Below are 13,357 nucleotides of genomic sequence, written 5' to 3' on the forward strand. Positions count from 1 at the left end.
TCTCAGACTTCCCAGCCTCCAGATGTGCCAGGCAAATGCACTTCTATCATTTATAAATTACCCAGGCTCTGCTACTCTGTAATAGCAGGAAAAAAAATGGACTAAGACCCAGTTGCTATCAAGAAGTAGGGCTGCCGGGCATGGTGGCGCATGCTCATAATCCCAGAACTTGGGAGACCCAGACAGGAGGATTGCAGGTTTGCATCCAGCCTCAACTACTTAGTGAGGCCCTCTGCAATGTAGTGAGAATCTGTTTCAAAATAAAGAATAAAAAATAGGGCTGGGGGTGCAGCTCGAAGGTAGAATGCTCTTGGGTTCCATACACACACACACACACACACACACACACACACACACACACACACACACACAGAGTAAGGCTGTTGCTATAACAAATACCTGAAAATGGTGAAGTGATTCTGAACTGGGTAATGGGAAAGTGGAGAAGCAGACTAGGCAAAGCTTAGATTTCCATGGACAGGGCTTTGAGGGCAATTCTGGTGAGGTTCAGAGGAACAGGAGAACCGTAGGGAAATGAGTCTTCTTAGAATGACTTAAATGCTCATAACCGGGATGTTGTTGGAAGAAGTAGGAACAGTATAGGTCACTCTGATGAGGTCTCAGAATGTGAATATCTTATCGGAAGCTGGAGTAAAGGCCATATGGCCACCAGGAACTTGGAATTATGTCTGTGTCCTAGGATTTGACGAAATGTAAAACTTAAGAGAGCTGATTGAGAATATTAGCAGAAGAAAACCTAAGCAGCAAAGCATTCCTGCTACTGCATGGCTAATTTTGTTTGTTTCTGAGATATTAGGAATCATCAGGGAAATTCTATCTCCAAGCTATACCCACAACACTTTGTCTTTTAAATTTTAAAACAGGGTTTTGCTAAGTTGCTGAGGCTGGCCTCGAACCTGTGATCCTCCTGTCTCGGGCTCCCAAGTACCAGGATTATAAATGTATACCACCATGCTCAGCTTGCACGGCTGCTTTTAACTGTTTAGTGTGTGTGTGGTGCTAGAGATTGAACCCAAGGGCTTCTACCTCCGAGCTATACCCCCAGCCCTATTTTTCTATTCTTTTATTTTGAAACAGGGTCTCACTAAGTAGAAGGCTGGCTTCAAACCCAGATACTCCTGTCTCAGCCTCCCAAGTACTAAAATTTACAAATGTGTGCCACCATGCCCAGCTTAACTGAACATACTAAGACATGACAGAAAAGAAATGACTTGATGGAATTTATCATTAAAAGAGAAGGGTCGGGGACATAGGTAAGTGGTAGAGCATTTGCTTAGCATGTTCCAGGTCCTGGCATGTTCAATTCCTGATATCGGAGAGAGAGAAAGAGAGAAAGAAAGAGAAAAGGAGAGAAGAAGAAGAAGAAGAAGAAGAAGAAGAAGAAGAAGAAGAAGAAGAAGAAGAAGAGTAGTAGAAGAAGGAGGAGGAGAAGGAAGAGGAGGGGGGGAGGAGGAGGAGGAGGAGGAGGAGGAGGAGGAGGAGGAGGAGGAGGAGGAGGAGGAGGAGGAGGAGGTAAGGTAAGATTTGGAAAGTGTATGGCCTGACCATGAAAATAGGGAAAAGGCATGTTTAAGAGAACAAGCCAATGGTGTGGCCAGGTGATTGTTTGCTAAGAGATCAATATGGGTATGAGGAAGCCCGTTTCTACTCATCAAGACAATGAGGAGTAGAGAGGAGGTCCCCTCGCATAGAGATCTAGGAAGGCAGAGCCGTTTCCAGGGGCGGGCCCAGGTCCCCTGAGCTCCTTGCCCAGGGCTGCCTTGGGTGTCAGCTCCAACTCTCCTGTGGCAGTACTCTCACCCCCCGGCCGCAGCCGAAGCGACCCAGGCGCGGTTCAACCTGCCGCCGCAGGAGGTACACACTGCAAACCCTGGTGGCATCCACAGTGCTGATTCTGCAGGTGCACACAATGCGACAGGTATGGGGGCTTGACTTCCTCCACCCAGATTTTAAAAGACGTCACAGACAGTCGGAAGGCCCAGGAACAGACTTGTGACAAGGGAAGAGCCACTGCAGAGGCCCCGAGGGCAGTCCCTAGTGGAGTTGTGGCACTGGGCCACTGCCGAGTCCTCAGAACTATGCAGCTACCAGCGTGCAGGGCCAGCCCGAGAGGCCCGCGGAGTGCCAGGCTGTGATAAGCGCAGCACGGGAGCAGAGCCACCCCCGGCTGTGGGATCTCAACTCCCCCGTGAGTCTAGGAGGTGGTCCAGGGTGTAAAAGATTATTCTGCAGCATTAAGATTTAATGTTTTTCCTGTTGGCTTTGGAAATATTGGGGTGTAGTTACTGCTTTTTTCTTTCCTCTCTCCCCCTTAAGGAAGGGGAATGTCCATTCTATGCCTGTGCCACCACTGTATTTAATAAATAAATTAATTTGATGGTACTGGGGGTGGAACCCAGGGGATTTTCTACCGCCAGGCTACACCCCCAGACCTATTTTTATACTTTATTTATAAACAGGGTCTCATGAAGTTGCTGAGAGCCTCACTAAGTAGCTGAAGTTGGCTTCGAACCCGTGCGGTCCTCCTGTCTCAGCCTCCCAAGCGCTGGGATTACAAGTGTGCGCCACCACACCTGGCCACCACTGTATTTTAGAAGTAGATAAACGTATTTCACAGGCTCGTGATTGAAGGGAATTGGTTCAGGATGAATCAGGCCTTAAATCTCATTACATCTAATTCAGATGAGACTTTGGATGTCTGCGTTGATACTGGAATGAATTATGAATTGATGGGCTATTGGGACGGAATGAATGCACTCTGTATGTTAGAGGACATGAATTTTGGGGAGATATGTTTAAAATGCCATGGCTTGACTATCCCCTTCAAAACTCAGGTTGAAATTTAATTGTCATGGTGATAATCAGGAAGCAGAGACAGATGGATCGTGTTTCACAGGGCCTCAGCTACTTAGTGAGGCCCTTCGCAATTCAGTGAGACTCTGTTTCAAAATATAAAAAGACTAAAAAATCAGGGCTGGGATGGCCGTGCTTGGGAGGCAGAGACAGGAGGATCGCGCTGGTTCAAAGCCAGCCTCGCTGGCTTAGGATACCCTGTTTCCAAATAAAAATATAAAAAAAATAGGTCTGGGAGTGTAGCCCGAAGGTAGAAGGGTTTCCAGGAACCCCAGTACCACCAAAAAAAAAAAAAAAAAAAAAAAAAAAATCAGGGCTGGGGGTATAGCTTGGAGGTACAATGCCCCTGGGTTACATCCCCAGTACTGCAAAAATAAATAAATAAATAAATAAATAAATAAATAAATAATTGTCATGGTAATGATATTAAGAAGTGAAGCCAGCTTAGCATCAGGGTGCATGCCTGTAATCCCAGTACTTGGGAGGCTGAGACAGGAAGATTGTAGGTTTGAGGCCTAAAATTGGCAGGCTTGACCCTTGCCATCCATAGATCTAGAAAGGCAGACTGGTTTCCAGGAATGAGCCCTTGCACCTTAACAAGGCCCTCAGCAACCTAATGAGAGCCTTTTTCAAAATAAAAAATAAAATAGGGTGGGGGGCTATAGCTCAGAGGTAGAAAGCCCCTGGGTTCGACCCCTAGTACTACACACAATAAAAGAGGTGAGACCTTTAAAAGGTGATTAGGTCATGAAGGTCTGCCCCATGAATGGATTAGTGCTATTACGGCAGGACTCTTTGAGAATTTCATGACAGTCACAGACCATCTTCCTAGAAAAATGAACAATTCACAGAATTCTGCATGTGAACTTGGATTAGAGGCCTCAGCTAAGAAAGTGTTTCTGTAAGTGGCATACAGATAGATGTCTTGTACTGAATTATATACTCCTATTCTCAACTTGTTCCCCAATCCCATATGGCACTCTTGTATTTCAAGAGAAAATCTGTTTTTTCTTTATATCCAATTAAAAAATGGGCAAGAATCTGAATAGACGTTTCTCCAACGAAAATACAGAAGTGGCCAATAAGCACACAAAGATGCTCAACACACCATTAGCCATCAGGAAAATGCAAATTGAAATCACAATGAGATACTACTTCACACCTAAAAAGATGGCTAAGCTAAAAAAAGACAGATAATAACAGGCACGGGCGAGGAGACAGATAAGCCAGAATCCTCACATATTGCTGGGGGGAATGTAAAAGGATGCAGCCATTTTGGAAAACAGTCTGACAGTTCCTCAAAAGACTAAACGTAAAGTTACCATATGAGCAAACAATTCCTTCCACTCCTGGGTACATATCCAAGAAAAACATGCCCGTACAAAAACGTGTACACAAATGTTCATGTCAGCATTATTCATAATAGCTCCAAAAGCAAGAGCATCGTTGATGAGTAAATCCATCATTGATAACTGAAGTATGAGTTGGGTGTGGTGGCACAGGCCTGCAATACTAGTACTTGGAAGGCTGAGACAGGAGGATTGCAGGTTCAAAGCCAGCCTAAGAAACTTAGCAAGACTCTCGGCAACCTAGTGAGACCCTGTTTCATAAGAAAAAAAAAAAAAGATTAAAAACAGCTAGAGGCATAGCTTGGAGGTAGATTGCCCTTGGAAGCAGCAGGAATACCCTGGTTCTATTCATCAAGACTATGGGGATGGTGATCCCAAAGTCATTCCAGAGAACTTCAAGGATGCCCCTCCCATCCATAGATCTAGAAAGGCAGACTGGTTTCCAGGAATGGGCAATGGGCCCTAGATATCGTTGGACATCATCCAGAAAAGACACAGACCTGGGGAAGATATTTATAAATACACACCTGACAAAGGACTTATTCCCAGGATATATAAAGAATAGTAAAAAAAGTAAATAACCCAATTATGTTTGCCCAAAGTAATGACAAGGAAACAGAATAGGAGGTTCTGAATCTGAAACGGCCGTGGCGAGCTCATCCTGGAGACAGCCACCAGAGACGCCAGCTCTGGCTGTGGGCAGCAGGAGGGACAAGAGAACGTCGGTCACCGTTACAATGAAATGAATAGCTGTTCATGACTAAATAAGTTGTGAACACTTTTGCAATGATGTGTCAGGAAACGATTATTCTCACAAAACGGCAGTTGAGAAGGTGAAGGAAATTCTTGAAAGGCCTGACCGCGTATGTGAGCCGTATGTTGCTAACTCGCAAACCTCTGAAAGGTGGGTGCAGTGGCTCACACTTATAATTCCAGTACGTGGGAGGCTGAGACAGGAAGATTGCAGGTTTGAAGCCAGTCTCAGCAACTTAGATGCTCAGCAACTTCAAGACCCTGTTTCAAAAAATAAAAATAAAAATAAAAATAAGAAGGGCTGGGGGTGTAGTTCAGAGGTAGAATGCTCCTGGAATCAATTTCCAGTACCAAAACCAAAAAAAATCTAGCCAGGCATGGTGACGCATGACTGTAATCCCAGTACTTGGGAGGCTAAGACAGGAGACTGTAGGTTTGTAGCCAGCCTCAGTAGGTTAGTGAAGCTCTCAGCAATTTAGAGAGACCCTTGTTTCCAAATAAAAATAAAATAGGACCGGGGGTGTCGGTGGAAAGCCCATGGCTTCTATTCTCAGCACCAAAACGACAAAGCTGCTAGAGTCTTCTTTAGATTCTGAGCTAAGATTTCTCCGGCTGTGGGGCCAACTTTCAATTGAATAAAGAATAAACATAGCTGGGCATGGGGGTGCATGCCTGTAATCCCGGTACTTGGGTGATTGAGACAGGAGGATGGCGGGTTCAGTGACAGCCTCAGCAAATTGTGAGATTCTCATTAACCTAGTGAGACCCTGTTTCAAAATAAAAATAAAATAGCTCGGAGATAAAATGCCCCTGGGTTCAATCCCCAGTGACACACACACACACACACACACACACACACACACACACACACACGAACACATGACCTACGATCCCCCAAGAACACACATATCCTAATGCACAAGCCAGTCCCTCACTTTCTCTTTCACATACATTCATCTCAACCATGACCCATCTCAACCAGGACCCATCTCAACCAGGACCCACTCCTAGCCTTGCAGCTCTTCATGTGAACATAAGAGGTGGGCACCATACCAGGCTGGCTGCTGCTCCACTCCTCAGTCTCTGGGCTGCTGGTCGTGGGGCGTCCCTCTGGATCCTTTCCTCCTTCCTGCTTCTCCTGTAGAAGGAAAGCCTGATTCCAGTCTCCTGTCCTCATTGATTGAAGGCCCAGCCTCTGATCCTGGTCCCTGCCTGGCTTTCTGGCCATATGTATTCTGCTCCGAACTGGCATAATTTCCTCTAGGCCACTAGCAGGAACAGAGCTTAGCGGACCACCCTCTACCACTTGCGGATAGACTTGTGGGAGCACGCACACCCTCGTTACACAGCCGGCCCACAGATCTCCTCATTCCTAGGCAGGGAAACGAAGGGTGTGGACCGTGAGCTCTGTGCTGACTGTGCTGGCCCAGTAGGATCTCCATATTCTATCTCTTCTGAAGATTCACGCCTGGGTTTCCTGGCCTCTAGTGATGGAGTCTTCCATCCCCCATGTACCTGCCTTGGGTGTCAATTGATGTAAATGTGCTTAACCCTGAGATGGGAGCTACAGAAAAACCAACAACCAACAGGGTTTTATTACTGTTATTGTTATACTGGGGATTGAACCCAGGGGCATTCTACCTCTGAGCTACATCTCCAATCCTATTTTTTATTCTTTCTTTCTTTATTTTTTGGTGGTACTGGTGTCCCTGGAAGCCCTTCTACCTCCAGGCTACACTCCCAGACATATTTTTCTATTTTTATTTGGAAACAGGGTCTCTTAAGCCAGCGAGGCTGGCTTTGAACCTGCCTGATCCTCCTGTCTCTGCCTCCCAAGTGGGGGGATTACAAGTGTGCGCTACCACATCCGGGTACTATTCTTTATTTTTTGAAACAGGGTCTAAGCTGCAGAGGGCCTCACTAAGTAGCTGAGGCTGGCCAGTGTACCTGCCATCCTCCTGACTCAGCCTCCCAAGTACTGGGATTACAAGTGTGCATCACCATGCCTGGCTCAACAGTTTTATTACCCTGAGTCAAGTTAGAACCTGAGTCCAGTTGGGACCCCCAAATCTGATGAGACATTATGGGTATCTTCTCAGGCCCAGGCCATGTCTGAGCATGAGAAGACAGTGGGAATTGAGCAGGGCTCCCGCCTCCCTCCTGCCCCTCCCCGCCGCCCTTTTCCTACCATGGCCTCTGGCGCCGACTCCTCCTCTGAGGGGCTCTGGTATTCCCTGTGCTTCCTCTTCTTCATGGGTTTGAGGAGCTCAGAAGAGGAATTCTCCACTATGACTGACCTGAGGGAGAAGCAGCCTTAGCCAAAGAACCACCTGCCCTGTACCACCCAGCCCCCTCCGTCCCTGTGAGCAAGAAGGGGGCTGTCGGAGCGGAGGACCCAGCAAATATGGCTGCGACCCCCTCCCCCTTACCGCTCCTGGAATAGCTGAGGGCAGCCATCGTTGGAGGAACCCGGGTCAGTACCCGCGCTGTGCTGAGGTCCGCACGCCTGGCACCGACAGGTGTTGTCATCCTCGGGGCGATCCTGAGATGGCTCTTCTGGAAGGTTCTGGGGGCGGTCCTCTGTGGGGGCCAACTAGGCTTCAGGCCTCCCACCCACGTGCAGGCTCCGCCCACATCCCCTCAGGCCCCGCCTCCTCCTGGTCCCACCTCCCTACTGGACAGCGCTGGCCTTCGCTGGCCAAGCCCTGGGCGCACCTGCAGGGCCACATCCCGGCCGAGGCTCGTGTGGAGCTCCGGCTCTGGCCCCCCCTGCGCCCTGCCCCAGACCAGGGCCCGGAGACCGGCATCCTACCGAGTTCCTGGGTGCCTGCTTCGCGACCTCCTGCCGGGGCCGCGTCTTCATGTTGGGCCACCCCTTCCCGCCGCAGCTCAGGACTCGGTGGTGGCTCCACTCCCACCATGTTTAGAGGCACAAACTCGCTTATCCGAAACTGGAGCGCGAAAGAGCATGAAGACCGTGTGGTAGGCACCAGCCCTTGACCCACCTAGGATGCGGCCCACTGGCTCCCATGCTGGTTGGTGCCCTGCCAAGCCCCGAGGCCCCGCCCCCTGCCTCACTCTAAGCCCCGCCCCTGACCCAGACCTCGAGGCCACGCCCCTGGCACCTGTAGGCCCAGTCCCACGGTGCTTCATTCTACACCAGTCCCCAGAGTCACTAGGTCCAGGAGCGCTTCAACCCAAGCCTCATTCCAAGAGCCCCCACCCAAAAGCCCTCCCGCAAAAGCATCGACCATCTCAGACGGTCTCCCGCTTTCCGTCTCACGCCCCGCCTCCAGCCCCACAGGGCCCCGCCCCACAGTTAAGGCTCCAGGGCCTAGCCAATCCCCATGGGCACTGACCCGCAGGCCACTCCCAGGGGGCGGCTCCACAGCATCCGTCCACTCCAGTAGCCGCACAGTACTGGCGCTAGGGCAGGCCGCTGGCCCAGAGCTTAGCTGCGGCAGGACAGTAGCTGTGGCTGGATCGCCACCAGCCACACGCTCCAGGGCGCCCACATGGATTGGCTCCCGGGAGAAGCAGGTCACATCCAGGGCACTGCTGGGCAGGCCAAGGGTGGCCGAGCCGGCTGCGGATGGATACATAGAGTGTGTGTGTATATATATATATATATATATATATATATATATATATACACATACACACATATATATACACACATATACATATATATATATACACATACATACACACACACACATATATATATATACACACACATACATATATATACACACACAGATACACACACACACACACACACACACACACACACATATACACATACACACACACAGTGCGGACAAGGCTGGTGGCCCGACCTCAATCCTGCTACCAGTGAAATAAAACAGGTATAGGAAAGTGGGCAGTGTCACCCTCTCCCAGGATCTGCACCTGCCTCCGCAGGTATGGGCTGCTTCCCCTCCCAGCCCCAACTGGACCTACCTGGAACGATGGAGTGAGTTGGGGGCAGGCGAGCACCGGCACCCGGGCTGTCTCTGGCCACCAGGCGCACGCTGATCTCCCCGGGGGAAGGCACTTTCAGTGTCCTTAGCATATCCGTTTCAGCTCGCCCCTCCATCCTGACAGGCCTACTAGCCAAACAGCCCCAGAGTGATCTGGCGGGTCCTTTGCTACAGAGGTCAGGGACAGGAGAAGGGAGGGGGCTTCTTTGAGAGGGAGCTGGCCACTCAAGCCAGCACGTGCACAGAAAGGCCTCAGCCCGGAGGGGAGTAGGGTGTTTTAGGAGAGCAGGTCAGGGCTGGTACCTGGTTCTACCTGGGTCACTGTGAGGGCTCTGGCCAGGCCTCCTGAGGGTGGGCAAGATGGGCAAACCAGGTATGGACAAGATTCTGCTAGCCAGAATCCTCCTGACCCAGCTCAGGTCAAGTCCACACTCGCGCCCTTCTTGACCCCCACCTCCATCCCCTTCTCCCTGGGGACTCGGCTTCCAGGTATCATCAGCGTCATCGTCCTAGGGGGAGAGACCTTTCCTGGTCACTTTCTTTTATGCTCCCTACGCACCATTGCCTCCAATTTGGAGCACAGAGTGGGCACAGGAATATCTGTTGGATGAATGCCTGGGTTTGAAGAAAAAAGGGGCAGCCTACTGCTCTATTCTGTTTTAAAAAAGCCAAGGTGGCCGGGTGTTGTGGCACACGCTTGTAATCCCAGCATTCAGGAGGCTGAGACTGGAGGATTGCAGTTCAAGGACAGCCTCAGCATCTTAGTGAGGCTCTTTGCAACTCAGTGAGACCCTGCTTCAAAATAAAGAATAAAAAATAGGGCTGACGATGTAGCTCGGAGGTAGAATGCCCCGGGTTCCATTCCCAGTACTGCAAAAAAAAAAAAAAAAAAAAAAGCAAAGGTGGTAGGGGCATTTAATAAAGAGTTGGTTGAAGCTGGACATGGTGGTACACACTTGTATTTGGGAGGCTGAGATGGGAGGATCGCAGGTTCAAGGCCAGCCTCAGCAACTCAGTGAGACCTTCAGCAACATAGCAGCACTCTGCTTCAAAAAAATAAAGAGAAACCAGGCATGGTGGCACGCACTTGTCATCCCAGCTTTCGGGAGGCTGAGACAGAAGGATTGTGGTTCGTGGATGGCCTCAGCTACTTAGTGAAGCCCTCTGCAACTCAGTGACACCCTGCTTCAAAATAAAGAATAAAAATAGGGCTGGGGGTATAGTTCGGAGGTAGAATGCCCCTGGGTTCTATCCCCAGTACTGCAAAAAATAAGTAAATAAATAATTAACTAATTAAAAAATAAAAAGAGCTAGAGGTGTAGAATACTTGGAGGTAGAATGTCCCTGGGTTCAATCCTCAGTACAAAAAAAAAAAATCATTGGTTGAGCACACACACACACACACACACACACACACACACACCTACTGAAATAACATATATACTTCTACATACATGTTTATCTAGCATTCACTTAACTCCTAAAACATGTTGGCTACCATCCCACGTGTCTTTCCGTCATCATTCAATAGAGTTGATGCTGTAAACGTCCTCTACCTCTGTATCCAACACCATAGCCCCCAGCCACAGTGGCTCCTGGTCACTTGAAAAGTGGCTCATGTGACTGAGAAACTGAATCTTGTGGTGTGTGTGTGTGTGTGTGTGTGTGTGTGTGTGTGTGTGTTACTGAAGATGAAACTCAGAGGCATTCTACCCCGGAGCTAAAACCCCAATCCTATTTTTTTAATTTTTATTTTTTAAAATTTTTTATTTTGGTGGTACTGGGGATGGAACCCTTCTACCTCTGGGCTACACTCCCAGACCTATTTTTTATATTTTATTTGGAAAGAGGGTCTCTTAAGCCAGCGAGGCTGGCTTCGAACCTGTGCGATCCTCCTGTCTCTGCCTCCCAAGCGCGGGGATTACAAGCGTGCGCCACCACGCCTGGCGTTATTTTTAATTTTTGCAACAGCGTTTTACTAAGTTGTAGAGGGCCTCACTAAGTTGCTGAGGCTGGCCAGAAACCTGACACGCTCCTGTCTCAGCCTCCCAAGTAGCGGCACTACAAATGTGTGTCACCACACCCAGCTTTAATTTTAATTAAATTTGGAGAGGGGCAGTGAACATGACTAATGCACTGAACAGCACAGCTCTGTGCATACTATAGCTGACCAATTGGTGCTACTAAAGTCTGACCCTTCTCTCCATCGCTACTGCCACCTTTCTGGTCCCCACCATCACATCTCTGCTAGGACTTCTGAAATTGCCTCCTGACCCTTGTCCCTGCGTTCTCTGCTGCTCCCTACAGTCTATTCTCCAGGAAGAGGATGGCGGTGTAGTTCAGTAGTACTTATGTAAAATTCTAATAGCTGAGTGTGGCGGCACACGCTTGTAGTCCCAGTACTTGGGAGGCTGAGACAGGAGGATCACAGGTTCATGGCCAGCCTCAGCAACACAAAGCCTTTCTTAACTTAGTGAAATCTTGTTTCAAAACAAAAAACAGGGCTGGGGGTGTAGCTGAGAGGTAGAACACCCTCGGGTTCAATCCCCCAGTACCACAAAAATAATATAAAAGAATCTGGGCATGGTGGCGCACGCTTGTAATCCCAGCGTTCAGGAGGCTGAGACAGGAGGATCTCGGTTTGTGGACGGCCTCAGCTACTCAGTGAGGCCCTTTGCAACTCAGAGAAACCCTGTTTCAAAACGAAAGAATAAAAAATAGGGCTGAGGCTGCAGTTTAGAGGCAGGATGCCCCTGGGTTCCATCCCCAGTACCTCAAAATAAAATAAAATTCTTCAATGGCTCTCCATTACCCTTAGGGTCAAGCAGAGAGCTTCGCCTCTGACCTCATCCTCATCCTCCACCACTGGACAGACGTTGGTTTCATTTTATTGCTTGACCAATGCTCCCACCTCAGCACCAGTGCTGGTCTTGCTCTCTCCGCCTAGAAAGCTCCTCCCCAAGCTGTGGGTGCTCGGTAAGTATTTATGTCAGGGGCTGCTGAGTAAAGGACTTGCCTAGCATGTGTGAGGCCTTTGGGTTCAATCCCCAGCATAAAACAAAAATAAAAACAAAACAAAACAAAAAAAAGCCAGGCATGGTGGCACATACCTGTAGTACAAATACTTAGGAGGCTGAGACAGGAGGATTACAGGTCCGAGACTAGTCTCAGCAACTTAGTGAGATTCTCATCAACCTCATGAGACTCTGGGTGTGGTGGCACATGCCTGTAATCCCAGTACTTGAGAGGCTGAGACAGGAGGATCAGGTTCGATGACAGCCTCAGCAACGTAATGAGACTCTAAGCCACCCAGCAGGACCTTGTTTCAAATAAAAAATAAAATAGGGCGAGGGGCATAGCTCAGAGATAGAGTGTCCCTGGGTTCAATCCCCAATGCCACTAAATAAATAAATACATTAATTAATTCACTAAAATTAAACAGGCCGGTGGTATAGCTCCAAGGTAGAATGCCCCTGAGTAAAAATCCTCAGTACCAAAAAACAGACAAGCAAGCAAGGAAACAAACCAAAAAGCATTTGTGTCAATCCTCAGCAAGCGCCACATACACACAAATAAGTCTTTGTTTTGGATTTCAGTAATTTGAACTTCTTAATAATAATTTTAACACCGGGCGTGGTGGCGCACGCTTGTCATCCCAGCTTTTGGGAGACTGAGACTGGAGGATCGTGGTTCGTGGACAGCCTCAGCTACTTAGTGAGGCCCTCTGCAACTCAGTGAGACCCGGTTTCAAAATAAAGAATAGTCGGGCGTGGTGGCGCACGCTTGTAATCCCCGCGCTTGGGAGGCGGAGACAGGAGGATTGCACAGGTTCAAAGCCAGTCTCAGCTACTTAGTGAGGCTTTCAGCAACTTAGTGAGACCCTGTTTCCAAATAAAATATATATTTAAAAAAAAAGGTCTGGGAGTATAGCCCGGAGGTAGAAAGCCTCTGGGTTCCATCCCCAGTACCACCAAAAAAAAAAAAAAAAAAAAAAAAAAAAAAAAAAAGAATAAAAAATAGGGCTAGGGCTGTAGCTCGGAGGTCGAATGCCCCTGGGTTCCATTTCCAAACCCACACACACACAAAATAATAATTTTAGAAAGCACTGTGGACAGGTTGGAGGGTGAAGCTCAAGGGCAGACCATATACTTAGCATGCACAAGGCCTTGGGTTCATTCCCCAGCACCAAAAAACTATAACACTGTAGAGTTACTGACACCTGGTTGTTTGTTAGCAGTACTTGGCAATGGCTTCCGGCACACAAATTAAAAGAAAAATCGTGGACCAAGGCCTAAGGCAGACTTGAGTTGAATCTCAGCTTCCCCCGCTCACTACCAAGTAAGCAGCTTACTCCCTCTGAGCCTCTGTTTTCTTATGTGTAAAATAAAAGTCGTAATA

At 48.6% G+C, this 13,357-nt stretch overlaps 1 protein-coding gene across 3 annotated transcripts in view; it reads right to left on the reverse strand.

Annotated features, from left to right (window-relative positions):
- Window positions 1-9,075, reverse strand: part of L3MBTL1 (L3MBTL histone methyl-lysine binding protein 1) — a gene marked incomplete at both ends in the record, with an annotated part of 30,303 nt that extends 21,228 nt beyond the window's left edge. For 2 of the 3 annotated variants that reach the window (XM_080716697.1, XM_080716696.1), the window contains 6 exons: window positions 6,030-6,114; window positions 7,165-7,273; window positions 7,406-7,556; window positions 7,789-7,927; window positions 8,336-8,562; window positions 8,940-9,075. In XM_080716697.1, the coding sequence (XP_080572823.1) occupies window positions 6,030-6,114; window positions 7,165-7,273; window positions 7,406-7,556; window positions 7,789-7,927; window positions 8,336-8,562; window positions 8,940-9,075 (847 nt within the window). Of the gene's footprint in view, window positions 1-6,029; window positions 6,115-7,164; window positions 7,274-7,405; window positions 7,557-7,788; window positions 7,931-8,335; window positions 8,563-8,939 lie in introns of those variants that run through there. The other variant, XM_080716698.1, reaches the window with a different exon arrangement.
- Window positions 9,076-13,357: the final 4,282 nt, after the last annotated feature.

This window comes from Muscardinus avellanarius (genome assembly GCF_963383645.1).
Source record: "Muscardinus avellanarius genome assembly, chromosome: 19".
NCBI classification, from domain to species: Eukaryota; Metazoa; Chordata; class Mammalia; order Rodentia; family Gliridae; genus Muscardinus; species Muscardinus avellanarius.